The 24,668-nt window shown below is 42.6% G+C and overlaps 1 protein-coding gene across 1 annotated transcript; it reads left to right on the top strand.

Annotated features, from left to right (window-relative positions):
* The first annotated feature begins 16,103 nt into the window (after window positions 1-16,103).
* LOC117840671 (endo-1,4-beta-xylanase 4) lies at window positions 16,104-19,298 on the top strand. Its single transcript, XM_034721192.2, has 5 exons — window positions 16,104-16,161; window positions 16,282-16,328; window positions 17,286-17,535; window positions 17,649-17,815; window positions 17,904-19,298. Exons 1-5 carry the CDS (start codon window positions 16,104-16,106, stop codon window positions 19,125-19,127), a joined length of 1,746 nt encoding a protein of 581 aa, XP_034577083.1. The 3' UTR covers window positions 19,128-19,298.
* Window positions 19,299-24,668: the final 5,370 nt, after the last annotated feature.

Below are 24,668 nucleotides of genomic sequence, written 5' to 3'. Positions count from 1 at the left end.
ACTAGATAGAGGCCCCCTTGAGAACCTGGAAGCTTTCAATGACCAGTTAAGATTTTCCTTCTGCATGGATATCATCATTGGTATGAGTGGTGTATTTGGATGGAACAAAATGACCTCATTTTCAGAGACACCCCCCATATTTGCAGCATGCCCATCCCTATCTAGAAAGGAGTTTGCTCTAGTTATTCTGCGAGCAAAGAACATGGATCTCCAGCAATGTCCCAATGGGTAGAATCACTTTTGCAATGTCCATGATTTTTTTTGTTTCATTCTTTGTTTCCTAACTCTTGACTATAATTGGTCTGTTTCCTTCCTTATTAATGAATAATGAGCAGGGGGTAGCCACTCCTGCTTCCTCCATAAAAAAAGGAGTGAATGTGGCTAGTTAGTAAAGTGTTTTTTCTTCATTCTATTTTAGCTGATTTTATCTCAAATTTCCATTTATCTTTGGATCATTTCAAGAAATTTATAGAAGATGCAAAGAAGATATGAAATACATTATGGTTTTATTTTTTAGTTTAAAAAAATTAGAAAAGCCTACAATATTCAACTAAAATTCATCAATAATGTTACCAATGTGTATACATAGAACATAGTTATATTTGAATTTTTATATTGGCATTACAAATGTATAAACCAATTTCTAGGTGAGGCTTCAACTTTATATCTAGCCTTACGGTTTTAGTATATGCTTCGGATGCTGGTTTATTCTCTAATTATGCAATTCGTAATAGTAAGAATTTAGACTTAGAAAATCACCTACACGATGAAAGATCTGTATTGTAGACGTACGTAGCCCTGTTGTTGCATGCATATGGATTGCCTATAAATACAAGAAACAAATAGGTCTTTAACTATGCTAAAAAAAATGAGCAAAAAATAAATGATGGGGGTTCTGGGATCCCATAGTTTAGTAGTTTCAAAGGCCTCAAATTTGTGTGACGATTTGGTAGATGAAGAGGATCCAATTTGTGAGGATCTCTCAGATCTTGAGGCTCAAAATAAGAAGGTGGTTCATTCTCATAGATGAAAGTCTTATGATAGGACAAACATGCGAAGAAGCACTCGCAATAAGAATAAAAAATTTACTCCTAATGGCAGGACTAAAAGGGATGACATGGAATAGTGATGGTTTTCGTGACCCTGGAAAACATTTTTTTTGTGACAGAGTCAATAAGAGAACATGGGTTAGATTTTATTGCGCTTTTGGAAATAGGTAGATCTAATTTTGCTGTTCCTTTTCTAAATAGTCTTGCTGCCATGAAAGATTTTATTTTGTTTTGTTTATCGCCAGTCTAGTGGCATTTTAGTGGGAATTAATACATAAACTCTTCAAGTCAAGAATGTTGTGACCGGAGATTTTTTTGTGTTAAACTGCACATTCGTTGTAAGCATGATGGTTTTGAGTGGGTCTTTCTGCCAATGTATGGAGCCGCACAAGATTCACACAAGCCTGAGTTTTTGCCTGAGCTGGTGCGGATGTGTGAGACGGAATCCTTCCTATGTTGTTAAGAGGTGATTTCAATATCTTGCGCAAGAGGGAGGAAAAAAGCAATAATAATTTTAATCCTCGATGGCCCTTTGTTTTTAATGCAATAATTGAGAGTGTTGATCTTAGAGAAATTGTTCTCTCAGGTCAGCAATTTACATGGGCCAATCGTAGGGACACACCAACTTATGAAAAGCTGGATCGTAGTCTTGCAAGTGTAGAATGGGAACAAAAATTTCCTTTAGTTTCGGTGCGCGCGCTAACATGCTCAGGTTCTGACCAGACATCGCTGCTAATTGATTCTGATCACCACGCTCATTTAGGAAATAAGGCTAGATTCTCCTTTGAACTATCCTGGTTACGACAAGATGGTTTTTATGAGATGATAATAGCGGAATGGAATTTGATATCGATTGGATATACTCCCATTCAGCGATGGCAGAATAAAATTAGGCACTTGCGTCGATTCTTGAAAGGATGGGCCAAGAATCTAAGTGGAAAATACAAAAAAGAGAAAGAAAGATTATTATCCATAATTGATGAGTTTGATATTAAAGCTGAAATTTGTCCTTTGAATGGATTAGAATAGGATAGATTAAAAGATGCGACTGATCGCATGAACAAACTTAAATGTGATGAAGAGACTAAATGGGCTCAATGCGCTAAGGTTAAATATGTTCAAAAAGGTGGGAACAATACTAAATATTTCCACCTTATTGCAAATCACTGGTGGAGAACTCACCTTTTATCCCGGTTGGTAGGGTGCAAAGATCTCGGAAATGCATCCGGGATAAACCAACCGGGACAAAAGGGGTCACAAGTCACGCGAAATATGCGCGTGCGCGGTTCGTGGGATTCGAACCCACAACCTCCAGCCTCGCGCGTAGCTTCCTTGCCATCCCACCTACACACCACATCTGACTATGTAGGGGATACTATCCTTTTGTATTAACTCGTGGGGGACCCTTTTATCCCGGTTGGAAACACCAACCGGGATAAATGACCCCCTTTTATCCCGGTTGGTGTTTCCAACCGGGATAAAAGGGTCCCCCCGATTTAATTCCTTTCCAGTCACTTTCCAGTCACCTCGTTGGGGGCCCTTTTATCCCGGTTTGAAACACCAACCGGGATAAATGACCCCCTTTTATCCCGGTTGGTGTTTCCAACCGGGATAAAAGGCTCTTGACCCTTTTATCTTGGTTGGTGTTACCAACCGGGATAAAAGGGGGGGTCTTTTATCCCGGTTGGTGTTTCAAACCGGGATAAAATGCCTCTTAGAGTCTTTTTTTCCAACTAGCCTTTGCAACCGGGATAAAAGGTCCCAGTTGGTGAGCCCCCCACCAGTGACCGAGTTTTAGTCCCGGTTGGTGAACCTTTTGTCCCGGGCCAACTTTAAACTGGGACAAAAGGGGGTGGATGGAAAGTCATTTCTCTACTAGTGAATGGAAAACATCAAAAAAAGAAAATCTTCCAATTAGGGCAAGATGAAGGAACCATTGTGGGTGAAGAGAATTTAAAAGTTTATATTTTAGATTATTACAAAAGACTCTTTGGTGAGCCTAAAAAAATAGTTTCTCTTTGATGGAGGAGCATATTGATGATATCCCTCAAGTGTCGGCTGAAGAGAATATGCTTCTAACAGCTGATTTAAGAAGTTTTTGATGCTATTTCTCAAATGGAGCATAATAAGGCTCCAGGATCAGATGGGTTTCTGGCGGAGTTTTATCAATCATTTTGTGATGTCATAAAAAATGATCTAATGGCACTTTTTGGCCAATTAAAAACTGAAGAGTTACCTTTGTTCAAATTGAATTTTGGGGTGATTACTCTTTTACCTAAGAAAGGGAATGCGGTGCAAATTCAACAATATAGACTAATTTGTCTTCTGAATGTTAGCTTCAAAATTTTTACTAAAGTAGCTACTAATCGCATTACGGACTTACACAAACTGCATTTATGCCACGAAGACACATTCTTGAAGGTTTGGTCGTTCTCCATGAAACCATTCATGAGCTTCATCGTAAGAAATTAGATGGTGTGCTTTTCAAAATTGATTTTGAAAAGGCATATGATAAGGTGAAATGGCCTTTTCTTCAGCAAGTACTTCGCATGAAGTGTTTTGATCCTCTATGGTGTAAATGGATAAAAAAATTCGTGCAAGGTGGTAGTGTTGGAATACAAGTAAATGATGACATTGGCCATTATTTTCAAACAAGAAAAGGATTAAGACAAGGTGATCCGTTGTCTCCAATATTTTTCAACATCATTGCTGATATGTTGGCTATCCTAATCTCTCGTGCTAAGGAGGATGGCCAAATTAGGAGCCTCATACCTCATTTGGTGGGCGGAGGGGTTTTCATCTTACAGTATGCGGATGATACCATACTTTTTATGGAGCATGATTTAGAAAAGGCTGTAAATATGAAGCTAATTCTATGCATTTTTGAACAACTCTTAGGTTTAAAGATAAACTTTCATAAAAGTGAAACTTTTTGTATTGGTCAGGCAAACGAGATGGAACAACAATACATACAGACTTTTGGCTGTGAGTTGGGTTCCCTTCCCTTTCAGTATCTGGGAATACCTATTCATTACAGAAAATTGCGCAATTCTGAGTGGAACCCAGTGGAAAGTTGCTTGGATGTTGGCAAAGCAAAATGCTATCCTATGGAGACCGTTTGGTGCTGATTAATGCGATTTTGATGAGCCTACCGATGTTTATGCTCTCCTTTTTGGAGATACCTAAGGGAGTTTGAAAATGTTTAGATTTTTTTCAGGTCTCGTTTCTTTTGGCAAAGTAATGATACTAAGAAAAAATACAGGTTAACAAAATCAAACATTTTGTGTCACCCCAAAGACCAAGGTGGATTGGGTATTGAAGTACTAGAGGTTAAGAACCAATGTTTACTTAGCAAATGGCTTTTAAAAATTCTTACCGAGCAAGGTAAGTGGCAAGAATTGTTACATAATAAATATTTGAAGGATAAAACTCTTTCTCAAGTACAGGCGAAACCCATTGATTCACCCTTTTGGAAAGGGCTAATGCGGGTCAAGGATGGATTCTTCACCCATGGATTTTTCAAAATTGGAAATGGACAATCCATTCGTTTTTGGGAAGATATTTGGCTTGGTGACACACCTTTGGCTCAACAACATCCGTCATTATATAATATTGTGCAACACAAGCATGTTCGTGTTGCAAATGTACTTGCTCAAACATCCCTAAATATTAATTTTAGAAGAGGTTTGACTGGTAATAAATGGAACAAATGGTTGCGTTTATGTCAGTGCCTAATGATGGTTAACTTGTCTGTTGATCCGGACCAGTTTGTTTGGAAAATAACTACTACTGGTAAATTCACTGTGAAGTCTCTGTATCTCCAACTCATGAATGGTAATACGAGATACTTGCACAAATACTTATGCAAGTTAAAAGTGCCCCTGAAGGCTAAGATTTTCATGTGGCTCCTTAAAAATAAAGTCCTGTTAACAAAAGATAATCTGGCTAAACGGAATTGGAACGGATATCAAAAGTGTTGCTTTTGTGACTCAATGGAGTGCGTTGAACACTTGTTTTTATCATGTCCTTTTGCTTGCATTATTTGGCATATAGTTTACTTCACTTATAATATACCTCCCCTCCAATATTAAGAATATGTTTGGAAATTGGCTTAACAGGGTAGATAAGAAAAATAAGGTTAGGATACGTATTGGAGTGTCAGCTTTATGTTGGTCCATTTGGAACTGCAGGAATAACTTTATCTTTAACATATAAACGGGTACTAATTTTTTGTAGGTTATTCGAATGGCGGTGCACTGGATAAAATTATGGTCCCACCTCCTCCTGGCGGATCAGCGAGAGCCTATGGTTACTGGATGCAACCAGCTGTTGACAAATGCATAGGACTTCTATTTTCAGGCTACTGGGTGGCAACACACTAGCAGAATTGCAAATGGATAGTTATTTGTTGCTTTTCATTTTTAGATGGTTGATTCATGCCTCAACCTTGACTGATAATATTTGAAATCTTTTGAACTATGCAATAAAAAAGGCTGTCACTACTAGAGAACTCGCCTTTAGTCCCAGTTGGTAGGGTGCATATCTCCCAAAAATCCATCCGGGATAAACCAATCGAGACAAAAGTGGGGGTCTTTAGTCCCTGGTCCTTCAACCGGGAGTAAAGTCACCCTTTAGTCCCGGTGGGTTTCACCAACCAGGACTAAAGAGCCTACCATGCCAGGCGCGGGACAGGCCTTTTACTACTAGTTGGTAAAAGCAACCGGGAGTAAAGGGTTCCCTACTTAAATTTTCATGCATGGCGCCCTGCATGGCGCCTGGAATTTTCATGCATCACATACGTACTGCGGTCCTTTTGTTAACCTTCAGTAGTTGAGACTTTTTTTATAATGAAATCAACTAGTATTTAAATGAATGAAATTAGTAATTATACAATTACTATATATATACACAATTCAACTAGTATAATGAAATCAACTATATATACAAATCGATCTTAGCGCGTATTATATATATAAATCAAACTATATATCTACAATCTTCCCACCGAGGTGTTGCTCGGAGCGTCTAAATGTCGTCCATTGTAATAAAATTCTCCTTGTGGATTTACCACCTTGTCCATTAGGAATCCAATGAGACATTCACATATTGCCGCTACTCTTTGTTTCTTCAAGAGTCCTTGTTGAATATTTAACATCTATAATTTGGAAATATGTGAATGTTACACGAACAATTAAATATATCGAGCTAGAAAATAATTAACTAGTAATAGTTTTATTTTACGTACTTTAAAGTTGTGCGCGCGTCATCTTTTGTCCCTTGGATCCCATAAAACTATGCATGTGCTCACAGATGTAGTAGCCACATAGATTATTCCCGGGTTCCTGTCTTAAGCACTTCAGTGCGGAAAAAAATAAGTTATGCAATATTCGTGTTATACAATGTACTAAATGTGCAGACTTCATACGTACCGGGAAGTCTGTGTTCCATGTAAGTTTTTCTTTGAATGGACCTTTGTGTGTCCTTATGAATTGTTTCCATGCGCTGCGGATTAGAATAATGAATGATATAGTGTATCAAGGATAAAATTTAGGAAACAAACTTTTGCATAGAGATAAAGGTCCAGAATTATTACAAGCCTAGCATGTCTTGCATGTCTTGGTACTCCACCAGATCTTTCCTCAACGAATCGAAGACAGTGACGTAGCTTCTTTCAGGCTCAATTATAATGAGGATCCAGTGGAAGCTGCGTACGTAAAATGTTCATGCATATTAGAGCTAACTAACATTAATTAGGTAAGGAAAAAGAAAATGAAAGTAGACGGTATACACACACTTGAAGTTGTATGGAAGTAGTATGAAATCCTTGAATTTTTGTTTGTCTAGGAAATTGTATACTTCGACCAAGGTTTTTTCCATCGATAATTGTATCTGTTTTTGGTTAACTACAGATGGATCCATGAAGCCAATATGTAGGTACGCCTCTCATCGGCACGTCTGAATTAGCATCCTACATAATATTGAAGACGAAGTTAGTACAGTGACGCATGCAAAAAAATAATGATATGAGCCAAAATTTACATGTAGATAAATGGGCACTCATAGAACCCAGGCGCTGATCAGAGAGACGTCCAAGGCATCATGATGGTACACTTTGTATATATCCTTGAAGTCTAGCCACAGAACTTTCTCGCCTTCGCCGTAAAAATCTATCGATTTTACCTTAAGGCCAAACATCTCCCTCGAGTCGGCGGACACCTTCATGTACCATTGATGGAATTCATACATCTTTGTTGATAGCTTCCGTACCAACTCAGGCCTTACTAGAGATTTGCCTAGCTTAAAAGTCCATCTCAGTTGAACTGGCGGTGCAGCTGGAGGCTCAACTTGCCCTAAACATTCATCAAGTCCCATACCTATTTCTTTCATGAATTTCAATACTTGTGCTTGTTGATCTAAGGGCATTGCTGCTATCTTTTGAGCGTCTTTTTTTGATAGATGCCCGAGGTCGGGGACAACACCGCTGGAAGATAACTTTCCTTTCCTTTTATCCCTCTCATCAGCCTTTACTAAAGCCTGTTCGTAGTTTGATAGTAGTGGTATCCTTTTCTTGGCTCCTTCTTCCATCCTGATAAAAATTTTTAAATCTCTTCGATTTACTTGCGGTGGCTCCATCTCCCTTGCTTTTTTTTCTTCGGCTTGTTTCTTGAACCATGCACTGGCCTCTGCTTGGATTTCTGCCCACTGTTCTGCATGACTCATTACCTCCCAGCGTTCCTTACGAGTCACTTCAGGCTCCTTTGTTTTCTTCTTTCTCTGTCTTTGCTTGGGAGGCGGTGCTCGTGACTTCTTTAGTGGTGCTGCAGGTTCCTTCATCGGGACTGCTCTTAGTCCCGATGACGGTGATCGGGGAGGGGTGTTGTTATTGTCGTCGTCGCTCCCACCACCAGGATGTGGTGGAGATGGAGACCTTGATCAAGCAGGAAGCGATGGTTCTGGAGGAGGTTATGCAGGACATGACGGTCTCGAGCTATGAGGAGAAGGTCGCCGCTAGGGATCCACAGGGAGCGCCCTTGAGCTCTGAGGAGATGGCTCCGTGCCGAGAATGATGATGTAGCGTTTGCGCCATAGAATGATCCCATGAAGCGTATCTGCAAGTGTCCTTTCCCCGTCGCCACCCGGGAGGTCAAGCTCTAATCCTTCATATTGGCAATCAACAAGCTACTCTATGCTGACGCTGGTGTAGCCAGGTGGAATCTCCATTCCATGGCTTGTCTACCCTGCTAGGATTGGTAATGCACTCCCGTACGCCACCTGTATATATAGCAGAAGTAAACAAGTTATTAAACTTTGATCCTAAGGCATGGATCATTTGAGAAGATTGCATAAATATTATGTATAAGTATACATTAATAGTGAGGTTGCCGACCGGTGCATGCAGCTCACATGAGGTGCGTTGCGTGATGGCATCCACAGCGAACCGTTGCTCCTCCATGGGTAACCTGGGCATCTGTGCATCGGGGATCCCTATAGAAGCACAACTGCTCAAGAGGCGTTGAGAAGGGCTAGCGTAGTTTGGATTCGGCAATGCTCCAGATTGGATCAACTCTGCAACTACGTGGGCCACTCGACGATTGATTTCCTCCAACATTCTTTCTTCTTGTGACTGCACTTTGGATTCTAGCATCTACCGCCAGCTCTCCTCGATTTGTTCCTTTCTTCGCTTGCGCTGTCGCCTCGGAAAGCAAACTTTCACGGAATGACCCCGAACCCTCAGCAACATCCTGGGTGCTCAGGATTACCGAAGGCCAATGTGAGCTCATCATTCTCTCGGTCCACCTTCAACCTCCCAGCCTTAGAATCTTTAATGTTCTTCATAAGCCATTCAGCCTTCTGACGTATTGTCTCATTGAATATCAACGTCCCATCCTCTTGGCTCAGGGAGCCTCCATGTGCGTAATACCAATTTTTCGATCGTTCGGGCTATTCAATAGTTGCAGGTACGATACCCCGTTCAATCAGGTCTTGTTCCATCTTCTTCCATTTGAGAATTGCTATGCCATAACCACCTCGCCCTAGATGATGATGGTACTCCTTCTGACAAGAATTTGTAGTGTTGGTCTGGATCTTTTTCACACTGTCTTCACTCCTCTTATATTCAACAAATGCCTCCCAGTGGTCCCTCAACTTTGGCCACACATTGAAATCTGGAGTTCGGCCCTTCTTAAGGTAGTTGGCATCCAGCATCTTCTTCAATGTCTGGAATTGCGTAGCCATCTTCTTCAGCGTCCACGCTTTCACATCCTTTTCAATATATCCTTCGGGAAATGTGAAATGTCTCTTGACATCTTCCCACAGCATATTCTTTTGTGTCTCCGGGAGTGCGTACGGATTAGTGTTTTTGCCCTTCCATTCCTTGATGCTGATAGGCACATTGTCCCTTACGATTGCCCCGATCTGACTCAAGTACTTCTTTGCTACTTTTTCGGGAGCAACCGGCCTGCCCTCTTCTGTGACTTCCGTGATGACAAGCCTCCCTTCCATCACCCTTGTATGACCTCGGGTCTTCTGCCCTTTTGTCGATCCACAGTGCTAACAGTTCAAGATTCGTTAATTAGTAAATAGTATTAACAGTGGTGTAAAACAATAGAAATTATATATACCTCGCTGGAACCTTCCGCCATGGCAAGGTTTTGCTGAGGCTCGGGCTCTTCATTCCTATCGCCGGACATGAGGAACATGTCAGCCTGGGTGCCCTCTTCATCGGTGTACAATATGGGAAGGTTGGAGCCACTACCATCACCAGCAATGATCTGCTCCATGAGATACCTTGCGGTCTCGTCGTCTGCCATTTCAACTACCGATTGAAACATACATGGAATCATACATAACAGTCATGAATCATAGAACAAGCATGAAATAGGCAACTCACACGAAATGAAATGTACATGAAATTGCCTTAGTTACATGTATGTAAAGGTATATGCATGAAATCATACAATAACATGAATCCCACAAAGTGCAGAATGTTTATACAAATTTCTACAAATTAGTAGTACTTTGTAAGAATTTCTACCAAATTTCTACTAATTTCTAAATATTTATTGGAATTTTTAGAAAATTTCTACTAGTTCCTAATAATTTTAATAATTCCTATGAAAATTCTTGTAATTTGTAAATATTTCTACTAAATTTCTACAAATTAGTAGTAAATTTGTAAAAATTTCTACCAAATTAATACTAATTTCTACAAATTTATTGGAATTTCTAGAAAATTTCTACTAATTCCTACTAATTTGTAAGAATTTCTACCAAATTTATCAAATGATTTTCTACTGATTTTCTAACTAATCTACTAATATCTATTTATTTTCTAACTAATCTACTAATATCTATTGATTTTCTACTAATAACTATTCATTTTCTAACTAAAAAATAAAAAAGGCCCTCGCTGACGCAAGCCGACCGGCTCGGCTTGTGTCAGCAAGGGCCGTTCTTTCCCGGCGCTAGTGCCAGCGGACCTCGCGCGGTGCCTAGCTGGACGATGAGGTCGTACGGCGCCCGGGGCGGCGGGACAGTGGCGGCTGGGGCGGTGGAGAAGCAATGCGCATGCCAGCGGAGGCGGGGATGGAGTAAGGTGGCCACAACGATGAGGGGCGGAGGCAGCCAGCGACCAGGGACGGAGGCGGCGACAAGGCGCCGTGATGGATGAGGGCGCAACAGCAACGGAGGAGGTGGCGTTGACGGAGGCGGTGACTTGGACGAAGGCGACGATGAGGCCCCGCGATGGAGGCGGCCAGTGGCGATGAGGTCGAGGGGGCGCGACGGAGGAGGATCGGAGGCGGGCTGGGGCGATGGAGGAGGAGGCGGTCCGGGCGCGGGCGAGGCGGCTGGGCGGCGGGACGACGATGGCCGGGGCAATGGGCGATGAGGACGACGGCGGCCGGCGAGGGAGGCGGATGGGCAGCGACGGAGCAGGCGAGAGGGCGCGGGATCTTGGCGGCGGTGAAAATTTGGCTAAGTGTAACTGGCGTGGGGGGTAGAAGAGGCTACAATGGCTTTTATCCCCCTCCCCTTTTATCCCAGTTCGTAATTGAACCCGGAACTAAAGGCCCTTTTATCCCGGGTGCCAACACCAACCGGGACAAAAGGGCCCCCCCTTTTATCCCGGTTGCTAACTGTAACCGGGATAAAAGGGTACGTCCCCAGTGGGAATCGAAACCTACCCTTTTATCCCGGTTACATTTATCAACCCGAATAAAAAGAGTGCCTTTTGTCCCGGTTGCTATTAGCACCCGGGACAAAAGGGGCGGCCTTTTATCCCGGTTGCTTTTGGCGACGGGGATAAAAGGACCTTTTGTCTCGGTTTCTATTGGCACCTGGGACAAAAGGGCCTTTTCCCACACTTTCATCTCCCACCTATTTTTTGAAATGGATTTTATTTATATTTTCCCTGCATTTCAGTATGCAAAAATAAAAAACTTTACATATTTTGAACATGCAAAAATACATTAAATTAGCAAGTATATTGACAATAAGTGTGAGTTAGTCATTAATTCTATACCAGTTCGTTTGGCTTCTAAAATAATTATTTTACTGCATCGTTATGATCAAGAAATTATTCAATTAAATAATTTCAATGCGCGAAAAATTCCATTTATGTATGTGGTTAAGATTGTTCATGTTTATCTAACAAATCTTCACCTCAGCTAATTTAAGAACACATAAAATCATACATATGTTAAATTAAAAATTGTATCAAGTAGTACACAAAGGTCAAGTAAATTTAGCGCATTACAATACAACGTTATAAAATTTCTTCTTCACGAAAGTTCCTTGATCATGATCGCGGCATAAGTACGGAGCCTCTTCTTTGGATAGCAGGATGCTTAGGTCAACTTCAACAGCGAATGGAGGCATACCATCAAACTGATCATAATCATCTGATTGGTCTGTTTTTGTCCTCGACTCCCATGATTTTTCTTTTACCTAGAAAAACTTTGTGGCACTTTGGCTCCCATGGCTCTTCTGGATTTCTCTTGGGTTTGCTAGACATGTCCTTCACATAGAAAACCTGATGCACATCATTGGTAAGTACAAATGGTTCATCATTGTATCCAGTTTTGCTCAGATCTACTATTGTCATTCCGTACTAATCTTTGGTTACGATAGTTAGCTTCACCCAATTGCAAAGAAATCGAGGGATGTAGAGCGGTCCATATTCGAGTTCCCATATCTCCTGTATGAAACCATAATACGACTCTTTGGTATTATTTGTATCTGTGGCATCTATGCGGACACCACTATTCTGGTTCGTGCTTTTCTGGTCCTGGGCTCTCGTGTAAAATGTATAACCATTTATCTCATAGCCTTGGAATTTCACGATTGTGCTAGCAGGTCCCCTAACTAGACAAGTGAGCTGTGGGTGACTCTCAGAGTTATCCATAGGTTGTTGGCGCAACCAGGAGGGAAAAGTTTCCATGTGATGACGTGTAAGCCAACCATCGGATTTCGTCGGGTTTTTGGAAACTACAATCTGCCTGTGTTGCTCGATATACGGAGCCACAGAGGATGATTATTGCAGAACAGTGTAGTGTACCTTGTCGAACAAATCAGTATCATTGCTCAAACTTGATTTCCTTGCAAGGGTGCCCATTCCCAGGAGCCTCCCCTTGTGGCGTGAAGTTGGAACCCCAATCGAGTCTATTGAGTCAATAAAATCAACACAAAACTCGATCAGCTTCTCCGTTCCAGATCCCTTGGCGATGCTTCCTTCTGGACGGGCATGATTAAGAATATAGGTTTTTAGAACTGACATGAACCCCTCGAAAGGCCACATACTGTCACAGGCCAAGTACTATGGCCACTACTTAACTCACCGAATGGATTGAATCCATCAGTACTTAAACCAAACCTTATGTTCCTTGCTTCACTTTCAAAGTTCGAGAATGCTCTATCAATTGATCTCCACTGGGCCCCATCTGCGGGGTGTCTCAGCATCTCATCTTCATACATTCTTCTTTGTGCCATCGCATCAACTTAGCATTCGCCTTGTTCCTGAACAAGTGCTTCAAGCATGGTATTATACGGAAATACCACATCACCTTTGCAGGAACTCTTTTCTTGGGAGACTACCCCTCGACATCACTAGGATCATCTCGCCTAATCTTATACCGCAGCGCTTTGCAGACGGGAAAAGCATCCATTTTCTCGTATTCATCACCACGATAGAGGATACAGTCATTAGGGCATGCATGTATCTTTAGAACCTCCAATCCAAGAGGGCAAATAATCTGTTTAGCTTCATATGTTGTGGACGGTAATTCATTATCCTCGGGAAAAATCTTCTTAACAATGTTCAACATCCCCTGAAATGTCTTATTGGACACACAATTTTTTGCCTTCAATTGCACAAATTCTAGTGTCATACCTAGTTTTTTATGACCCTGCTGGCAACCTGGGTACAACAATTTTTGGCGATCATCTATCATGCACTGCAACTTTGCTACTTCCTTCTCAGTTTCGCAATCTCTGTATGCATCTCGTAGCACCTGACCAAGGTCATCAGTAGGGCTATTTTCTGCAAACTCATCTTCATCAGCCTCGCCCATTGTAGTATTTGCAAAAGCTTGGCCTGCAACCCAGTCCGGAATATTGTCATCATCCTCCTCCTCTTCGCCGTCTTCTATTACAACCTCTCTTTCACCGTGCTTGGTCCAAACCAAATAATTAGGCATGAAACCGTATCTAAACAAGTGATTGTGAATAGTCCCCCAGGAATCCTTTGAATAGTCCTTCTTGTTATTGCATTGGAAGCATGGACAACATACCAACTCATTCTCTAGCTTGTTCGCTTTGGCCACTTCGAGAAAATAATGCAAGCCAACTAAACACCTTGCTCCGTCTGTCTGCATTATACATCCATTGCCGGTCCATCTACATCGTATTACGCATGAAAATGGATACACTTGAAAATGGATTACGCGTGAAAATGGATTACATTGAAAATTGATTACGCATGAAAATGGATTACACTTGAAAATGGATTACGCGTGAAAATGGATTACACTTGAAAATTGATTACACATGAAAATGGATTCACGATTGAAAGCATGTCAAACGTTATAGTGCAAATAATGCTGAAAGTTTAGATATAGATACAAATACACATATTTAAATTAAATATCCAAACAACATGATACACTACGTCAAGCCATCCACTGGTTATTATCTAGGAGGACTTTAAGCATCCTTGGACGGTGAAGATGAAGGTTCCGCTAACCCAGCCTCATCCCGTGGTTTATTTGTGCTGCCTGAAACGGTACTACTAAGCAGACGTGAAACACATGGGACTGACGGTGGAGCATAACGACCACCAAAAGGAGGTTCCTGACCCGCCGCAACAGCTTCTTCATGTCATTTCTACAAATAACGAAGCATTGTTTTCTCCAACGTGCTCATTTTCTTCAGCTTATCCTGAAGGCCAACTATGATTTTCCCCTTGCCAAAAGAGGAACGACGATCGCCCCCACCATCGCCACTTCCTCCAGTAGCAGAAGCCATTTATGTAAAAAAATTCTTACCTTAGCACTGCAGAACTTGTTGAACTTGAAGACCGTAATCATCTCGGCGAGCATGTTCTCAACTGGACGACACCGTACTTCATCATGGAAGAGCTTCGATTTTACGAGAAAGGGGACACAGTCTTCCACGATGTCTGTTGCCACTCTTTCTCGTAAAATCGAAGCTCCTCCTTGACGTCCATTGCTGCTCCATGGAGAACATGCTTACCGAGATGAACATGGTATGCCTGCAGAACTTGTTGAACTTGAAGACCGTGATCATCTGGCGAGCATGTTCTCAACTAGGCGGCACCGCACTTCATCATGGAAGAGGTTCGATTCTACAAAAAAGGGGATACGGTCTTCCACGATGTTCGTATCCACTCTTTCTCGTAGAATCGGATCTCCTTCTTGACATACGTTGCTGCTCGATGGAGAATATTCTCGCCGAGATGAACATGGTATGCAAGTTCAACAAGTATGGATTTGAAAAACCATATTGAATTTGACAAGATAAACCATCTAGACAAGGGTAGCATCATTCTTAAACCACTGCAAGGATACATACTATATATGACACACCAATCATCCTCACATTCTAGCTCAAAATACTTCTCCATTTTCTACTTCACATTCTAGCAAATAAACTATCCATCTCCAAAGCATAAATCAAATCGTAACATGAGAATGAAGTAGCAAACCTTCACAACACTTTGGATGAGTGAAATTCCCACGAAAATGAGGGAAAAAAATTCGGGCAACACCTCCCTTGCTTCAGCACCACCGGAAAGTATGTGAAGCTCAGCTCTCTATCTTTGTGGTGAACTAGCTCGGGCTGGAGGAGGAAGAAAGGCCTCTATCTTGGTATATAATAGGGGATGAGTTTTTATCCCGATTAAAAACTTCAACCGAGACAAAAAGGAACACCTTTTGTCCCGGTTGAAAGTTTACTCCCGGTTGGAGGCTCCAACCGGGACAAAAGGTCCACCCTTTTATCCCGGTTGGAGCCTCCAACTAGGACAAAAGGGTCACCCCACCGACACCCCGGAACTAGCCGTTACAACCGGGACTAAATGGGGACTTTTAGTCCCAGTTGCAAATACCAACCGGGAGTAAATCTCCCCTCCATTCTTGCCTAACGTGACGCACCCCTTTTTCTCCCGGGCCTACTTTAAACCGGGACAAAAGGGGGCGCATCGAAATTCAGTTCTCTACTGGTGTGTGTGTGCATCAATTAATGCAGAGGCCTGGGCAATCCCCATCTCGGAAAAAAACAAGTTTCTTGTAAATTTTGTGTTCCTTTTACTAATAAAATTTTTCATGCACTGCAAGCCTATAAATATCCTGACTAAGCTTTCGTCCACTCAATTTGCAAGACTGTCTCCTGTGTTTTACCACTTCTGTCGCTAAGTACTACCGATTCAAAGTAACAGATAGACCACTCTTTGCCGCACGCTAACGCTGCCCCTGTGACTATATATTCGCTTGTCCTCTCACAAACCAAATCGTCACTAGTAGCTGAGAGGAACACAAAATGAGGGTTGCCATGGAGAAGCTTGTGCTCTCATTGTTGGTGGTAGCTCTGTTTCAAGGTTAGTTTGTTGTGAGAAATGTTTCCTATTGCCAGAAGAATTTGTGTTTCCTTCTTGCAATACCATTTAGTGTACATTTCCGGGCAAGCTACTGATGTATGTCTCTTTTTTATGTCGTAGGGTGCATGGTGCTGTCTGTAGAATATGATCACACGGCAAGCATCGAGGTAAGTTACAGTGTCTGCTACATCCATGTATTGCATTCCCCTCTTACATAACCCCATTATGGCTTCTACCCATCTAGCTAAACCATTTACGGAACTTAATTTCAACGGAATATCTACCCCATTATGGCTTCTACACCATTATACCGACACAAAATTTGCCGTGTGCTATATGCCGAGTGTAACACTCGGCAAAGCCTTTGCCGAGTGTTTTTGGGTCTTCGCCGAGTGCCTGTGGCACTCGGCAAATTAAGTGTTTCCCGTAGTGAATCTACTTGAAATATAATTTTTTTATTTTAAGAGTTAGATGAACTTTAATTAACTTCTACATCGCAAATTCGAGAAATATTGAAGATGATATATTTTCTAGTAAATATGTGTGTAATTTGGCAATGACAATCTCTTGTGAGGAATTTACAAGAAATGAGAAAATGGTCATCGTAAGGTTTTAAATTGTCAAATTTTGTCACCAATTAGGCTGGCCCATCTAATAAAGTTTAATTTGAGCAGGTTTATAATCCTCTTATTGTGTTTTTTTTTTAAAAAAATAGAACAGCTCAGATCCTGTTTCAGCTTATATAAGTTAAATATAAGAATTTACATGACTCCGGGGTTCGGCACTCTAACATATCCATCACGAGAAGTTTGGCAAAAAAAAGTTAAAAATCTCACCAATTTGTTTCAACACATGTTCTGGACCAAAACACATATTGCATAATAAGGGAAAATTATTCAGTATATGCAGTTATATCCAGAAAACCTTGTTATCAGTCCAGATTTTTTAATTTTCTTTAACGGTCTATGAAATCTGCCTTCATTATATTACTTTGAACTTCTTATAGTCCACAAAGCATGAGACGACAAAAAAAACATAAGTGATATATGTCGTAAACTTTTTGCTCGAATCATAATGAAAATACACTTGGTTCTCATTTGTGGCAAAAAAAAAAAAATCTCCAGTGCCTTCGCGACCCAATGAAGCCCTTGTACAACGGAGGCGTCATCCAGAACAGCGAGTTCAACAGCGGGCTGATGGGCTGGTCGACGTACCGGAACATCAAAGCCGGCGTGAGCAGCTCGCCGTCCGGCAACAAGTTCGCGGTGGTGCATAACGCGGGCAGCTTCCTGTCCAGCAGCGGCAGGTTCCTGCCGTCCCACAGCGTCTACCAGAGAGTCCAGATGCAGGGCGACATGCACTACTTGCTATCAGGTATATATGTGAGGACTGAGGACAGATCGACCATCCGTGGAGCATGGCTTATTTTAAGTACGTGTTCATCTTCCTGATCCGTGTGCTTCGAATTCGTGCGTGCGCATACGCAGCATGGCTGCAGGTCTCGAACGGCACTGCCCATGTGAAGGCGGTCGTCAAGGCCCCCAGCGGCGAGCGCGTCATCGCCGGTGCCATCGTTGCCCAGTCCGGCTGCTGGAGCATGCTCAAGGGAGGCATGACCACCTACTCTTCCGGACACGGAGAGATCTACTTTGAGGTATGCCAAGTTATTATTAGCCGAACACAATGCTAATGTCTCTGTGAATAATGTTCGACGCCGATCTTCGACAACGTGCACACTGCAGAGCGAGGCACCGGTGGACATCTTGGTGGACAGCGTCTCCCTGCAACCCTTCACCTTCGACGAGTGGGACGCCCACGCCCGCCGCTCCGCCGACAAGGCCCGGCGACGAACCGTCAGGTTGGTCGCCAAGGGCGCCGGCGACAAGCCGATGGCGCACGCCAACGTCAGCATCGAGCTCCTCCGGCTGGGGTTCCCGTTTGGCAATGCCATCACCAAGGAGATCCTTGACCTCCCGGCGTACGAGAAGTGGTTCTCGTCGCGCTTCACCGTGGCCACCTTCGAGAACGAGATGAAGTGGTACGGCACCGAGTGGGCCCAGAACCAGGAGGACTACCGCGTCGCGGACGCCATGCTCAAGCTCATGCAGAAGCACGGCATCAAGGTGCGCGGGCACAACGTGTTCTGGGACGACCAGAACTCGCAGATGAAGTGGGTGATGCCCCTCAACCTGGCCCAGCTCAAGGCGGCCATGCAGAAGCGGCTCAAGTCCGTCGTGTCCCGCTACGCCGGCAAGGTGATCCACTGGGACGTGGTGAACGAGAACCTCCACTTCAACTTCTTCGAGACCAAGCTCGGCCCCAACGCGTCGGCGCAGATCTACAACCAGGTGGGGCAGCTCGACCGCAACGCCATCCTCTTCATGAACGAGTTCAACACGCTGGAGCAGCCCGGGGACCCGAACCCGGTGCCCGCCAAGTACGTGGCCAAGATGAACCAGATCCGGAGCTACCCCGGCAACGGCGGGCTCAAGCTCGGCGTCGGGCTCGAGAGCCACTTCTCCACCCCCAACCTCCCCTACATGAGGAGCGCGCTGGACACGCTGGCGAAGCTCAAGCTGCCCATGTGGCTCACCGAGGTGGACGTGGTCAAGAGCCCCAACCAGGTGAAGTTCCTGGAGCAGGTGCTCAGGGAAGGGTTCGCGCACCCCAACGTGGACGGCATCGTCATGTGGGCAGCGTGGCACGCCAAGGGCTGCTACGTCATGTGCCTCACGGACAACAGCTTCAAGAACCTCCCCGTCGGCGATCTCGTCGACAAGCTCATCGCCGAGTGGAAGACGCACCGTGCGTCCGCAACCACCGACGACAAGGGGGCGGTGGAGCTCGACCTCCCCCTCGGCGAGTACAAGTTCACCGTGAGCCACCCGTCGCTCAAAGACGCCGCCGTCCACACGATGGCCGTCGACACCTCGTCGTCGGAGCACACCATCAACATCAAGTCGTAGGAAATTAAATGTGATGCGGCAGCTCTTTAATTCGTAATAATACTTTTTTTCCTTCGTTGTGAATAATCGGGGAGGAGACCTCACCTGAGATGTAGTATAGAATGGCTCCAAGTCCAATTCACAACCGATGAAGTGTTAGCAACTTTGCAAGAGGCAACTTTTTTGTAAGCTAATGATATTGCCACAATCATACTGAAGTCAGAAGCATTATTTAAGTATAAAAATTTGTGCATGATCTAGAATATATTTTCTATACAATTTGGAACGAACTACACAGAAATTTTTGTAAAGAAGCAGATTAATAACTGAGACATTTTTAGAGGTTTTCTGTCAGGAAATGAGCATCCATAGCCCAAAGATTTTCTGTAGCGGTGTTCAGAACAAATGCGTGCAACATCTTTAGTTACCAATTGCAAATGAATTTGTTGTGGCACGTCACAATCGTTAATCATGGTGCCACTTCCAATTTTACAACCTTTCCAAGGAATTAAAACTTATGCTGCTGTTGTTTCAGATACCATAAGGCGAAGTCCGAGTGAATTTCTATGCATGGTGAAGCAATTAATATCATGCCTCCTTATAAGGCAACGTACACCCCATGCACAGAGAGAGCAAGATTGGTATTGCTATAAAACTATGGAGAAATTGTATGGTGTTGTCAACAAGTGCCCGTGCGTTGCAACAGGAGAAAAAGTCCTCACACGTGGTTAATATACAATGCCAAAAACTAAGATGATATCTTGGTTTGTGACCCACATCAACTATTCTTAAATAGACTTCAAATTTCAACTTTCTACATTTCAGTAAAGTATTATATTATCAAAATAGTAATATATTACTTACAAGAAAACTTTATTAAATCATATCTTCAAGCGCAAAAAACTATTTTGGTTTAGCTCAAATCCGGACGATACTTTCAAAACATTAGGACTTACCCTTTTCGTAGGAACCAAGCTTTTGCAATTTGCCAACCTTGTGTCACACTTCCAAGAATGATTTCGTCAATTTGCCAAGATAATGTTCAATTTGTTTAATTGCTATTTTGCTCTTTGTAGTATGTTTTGTTTTCTTTTCTCTACTCTAAAAAAACCAAAAGTAAGACAATTTTTTAGTACGTCGTTCCTCCGCTCGACATTCATCCCGCGCTAAACTAATTTGCCGCCATCCGCTCTTGAAACGCCGAAATCTGAGCCCTTCTCTCTCTCTCTCTCTCCACGTCGCCCGCGTTCGAGTTTCTCCTCCGTCATCCTTCGTCCCGCGCATGTTTCTCCGCCGTCCATGATTCAATCGGAAATCAGAGCCCTTCCTCTCGCTGCGCGTCGCCCGCGTCCCTAAGCCCTCCTGTCACCTCCCACAGCCGCCACCCCCCGAGCGCCATCCGATCCCGCGTCACCCAACGCCGCCTCCTACCCGTCGCTGCCGCCGCCCCTACGGTACGCTCCTCCTCTCCCTAAACCGCCTCCTGCGTGCCCCCGACTCCGGCTGGCACGACGTGCCGCCTCCTGCCCGCCGCCACCTCACCACCCCTCGCTCCACCGGCCACGCCACCGCCTCACCGGCCCTCCAGCCTCGGACCCACGAGCTGCCACCAATCCGCGCCTCTTCGCCGTAGGCGATTGCTCGCCGGCCCACCGCCGTCTTCCATCGACGCCCTGCCACTGCCCTCAGTCGCCATCGCCGCCAAAGGTAGATGGTCATTCTCTGCTTATTTTGTTCCTGAGATCTGGCATTCATTGTTGGTAATAACGTGTTGTAGATCATGGTTTTTGTAGTGGTCTGTGAGATTGACGAGTCATGTCGCAGATTTATCTCATTTCTATTCTATTCCAACACACAATCTAGATTAGCAAGATAATGAAATTGCTAGATTAATTGCTTAACACTTGTGTTAAGTGAACACAATGGTAACTATATCAGACCGACATAGAACCTGCTGGGGATGATGTCTTAGGCTTTGAGTCATCTGATTTTTATTCCTCAATGTTGGAACTGTCGGAATTGCAATCCCATTCTAGGAGTTTTAGGCTCTGGCATGTGAATATTACAAACATCAGTTGGTTTTTTTTCCAACAAACACCACAGTTAGTTACCCCCTACCTCATCTTAGCTAGCTTGCCTCCTCTGGTACTTGGCAGATTAGTTGGGTTTGTGACTAGTTTATCAGCTGCAGTACAAATATGGTTGGACATGGAAATGGATGGATGATAGTATGTACTCCGTAGGTTGGAGGGATGCTCTTTCATGAATGCATGCTACCTGATGTATTCCAAAATGGATGGGGTGCTTGCAACTGGTATTTTTTTTGCTTTAGTAATCTTCAGTTGTCTTATGCAACAAAAATTCGCCATTGGTATGCTGTGCATTAAGCTTATGAGGTTGAATTGTAGGGGTCTGAGGTCTTTTTTTTTAAATGAAGCAACAGGGGAGGACCCTGCTGTACAATAGCTATTTTAAAGAAGGTTGTTGTCAGGTACTGCTGGTTCAGTCTTGGCCATTAACTGAATTTAACTTGCTTCATACTCGCTAGAAATTGCTAGCTTTAGTATCCACTGTCATTTCTTATTCATCCATTTAATGGTCCTGTTTGTGAGCTGCCTTTTGTTCCTAAGATCTGGATGGCATTGTTGATAATAACGTGTTGTAGAACAGGGCCTTTGTAGTGGTCGGTGAGATTGACGAGTCAGGTCCAAGAATTCTCTCATTTTTGTTCTATTCCAACAAGCAATAATGGATTATTGCTAGGTATTTATTGAGACCATTCTTTCTCTCTTTCATTGTTGCATGCTACCATATGTATTCCAAAATGGATGGGGTGCTTGCAACTGGTTTTTTTTATGCTTTAGTAATCTTCAATTGTCTTATGCAACAAAAATTCATCATTGATCCAATGCACATTAAGCTTAGGAGGTTGAATTGTAGGGGTTTGAGGCCTTTTTTTTAATGAAGTAATAGGGGAGGACCCTGATATAGAATAGGTATTTTAATGAAGCTTGTTGTCAGGTGCTGCTGGTTTAGTCTTAGGGTCCATTTCATTACGCTTCTCATCCTTTTGTGATCAAGACAATTCAGCCATTCTCCTTTGCAGCATATTAATGTTATCCTACTATGAAAAATGTATGTTAAACCTGTTTTTGTGACATTATGTTTTAATATAGTGCCCTTACCTGTTGCCATAACAATCGCCTTTCAATAAAGGGTACAATCCACTGTCAAATTCTGTATGTTATGGCTCTTTATCTGAATAATCCATTATTTCATCTCCATCAATGTATGCTCTCCAGATTCTTGCTTCTTGGGAACGTCAGCGACATCCATGGATCCATCAAAGTCCACCCATGGTAGACATCCGCTTGCAGACATCACCAACACAACACCTCAAGGTGAAATATCGTTTCAATTAAATGTTTCTCTCCTCCGAAGACATTGCCTTTTTTAATAATGGGCTGCTTTGTAGCTAACCAAGCACCACGTGGATGGCGGCAGATGATGTTGATCCTAATGCTTGTAAGAGGCTGAGAGATAGAGAACGGTCTGCAACAATGTCTGATGAAAAAAGAATGGAAAGGAACAAAAAGCGTCGTGAACACCATATGGTTAATAAAGTTGTAGACAAAGATAATTCCCACCTAGCTATGCAGTTGGAGGGTACTCGATTTTTTCCTGTATCATTTTGCAATATTTTTGTCATATTCATGTCACTTTATTTACTTTGCAAATTCAAGTTGTAGGTGGCGGTATATCCATGATCAAAGATGAAAACGATGACCGGCTACATAGGGGATATCTGGATGACAATGATGAATGGATACATGAGAGAGATTTGGATGGAAATGACGACTTGATTCATGTATCAGGTGGGCCTCCAGATGTACAAAGTTCTTTTGCATCTTGCTTGCATTTGTTTAATTTTTGTCAATTTTATTTCAATACAGGATTGGATGGAAACGTCCCATTAAGCAATGATGATCCTTCTTCTTGTAACTTCCCTGCTGGTACATTATCTTCTTCTTTTCCATTTGATTCTGCTATCTACAGTATATTTTTATAATGTTTTGCAAAATAATTTTGAGAAACATTAGAGATGTGCTATGTTAGACCCTCCTTTCTCTCCCTCAATTGAGTAGCAGACATTTTATTGCATACCGCAGCACTCTGAACTTCAAGAATGTCTTGCTCGTTGTGCTCAACGCTCATTGACTGGACGTCTTTTCCTAATGTTTTATTCAGCTTACCATGCAGTATTGTTCAGATAGACCGATATTTCTTTTTGTGCGTGTGTTCTGGATGTCCTGGCATGTCTATCTGTATAGGAGGGTCATATTATTGTGCCCATATGCAATTATATAGAAATACTGGTGGTCATCATTGTTTCACCTACCTGTCGGTCTGCGGTCTGCATTGAGCTATCCATTATCTAATTTGAAAGACCAATCTGATGCAATCTTCAAGAGCAGTCATACTCATACTTCTCTCTCTTTCATAGTGCGGAGTTCCAGAAATCCTGTCTAGGATTTAAGGGGCAGAAGCTGCATATCTAATACCCTGGTTTATATCCATGATGCTGTATTTTTGTTACTGTGATTCTAGCTTGAGATTTGGGAATAAAAGGCATTGTTGTTGTTGTCATTGCAGTTGTGTGCTCCAAAGAAACGAAACAGACTGCAATGTTTTAGCTAGACCCTTGTATGTTTCGTTGCGTTATTTTTTGACCTTGCTGGTGAATTGCGCAGAAATGGGTCAAATGGCATTCGACTGACACAGGACTTGGCTGCCCTATCCACCATCCAGTCTAAATAGAGGGAATCAGGATGGCCATACTTTTAGATAATCAAATTTGCAAACAAAACAGATCTGATTAATTTTGTTTAATCATCAATGTGGGATACAGGAAAAAGATAATGATTAGTGTGTCGAAAAAAATAAAAGATGTATGGGAAACAAGCACTTGCTTTGAGGTTCGATGTGAATTTTTGTGTGTTCATCTTTAAACTACCTACAAATGCTACTATACATTGTATACAACTATTCTAAGTCACTATTAGATAAAAAAACGTCGTGAACGCTATACGATGAAAAACATTGTAGACAAAGAGAATGCCAACATAGATATGCAGTCGGAGGGTGCTCGATTTGTTCATTACATAGCCTTTGTGGTCCTAATACTGAGTGCTTTGCAGTTTCTCTGGTCATGGAAGCATGTCAATACCTACCTGCTTTATGTACTCGACATTAAGCGGAAGAAACTTATTGTGATTGACACTAAACCCATTCCAAAATATGTCATAGATGTGCCATATAAACATTATGTGATACAGATTGTAGGGTTTCACCTAAAATTTATGAATGCATTTAGACAGCTTAAACCTGATTCATGGGAGGATGTTCACAAATGGGAATTTGAACGCGCGAAAGGGATTGTGGAAGACACTGATGGGTAAGATCAGCTCTGACACACCGGCATTTTAGAGTGTCAATATCCTTTATTTCTTAAAAGATATGTTGGTATATTTATATAGCTGACGATTCATCATACCACAGATT

Source organism: Setaria viridis, chromosome 9 (genome assembly GCF_005286985.2).
Source record: "Setaria viridis chromosome 9, Setaria_viridis_v4.0, whole genome shotgun sequence".
Classification (NCBI taxonomy): domain Eukaryota; kingdom Viridiplantae; phylum Streptophyta; class Magnoliopsida; order Poales; family Poaceae; genus Setaria; species Setaria viridis.
Note: the sequence above shows the minus strand (reverse complement) of the source record. Positions and strands in the feature narration are given on the sequence as shown.

Bases quoted from the DNA above. Each gene is read 5' to 3' on its own strand.
- LOC117840671 (XM_034721192.2), top strand. From the start codon at position 16,104: ATGAGGGTTGCCATGGAGAAGCTTGTGCTCTCATTGTTGGTGGTAGCT. The intron at 16,162-16,281 runs GTTAGTTTGTTG...TTTATGTCGTAG, and splicing joins GGTGGTAGCTCTGTTTCAAG to GGTGCATGGTGCTGTCTGTA. The intron at 16,329-17,285 runs GTAAGTTACAGT...AAAAATCTCCAG, and splicing joins ATCACACGGCAAGCATCGAG to TGCCTTCGCGACCCAATGAA.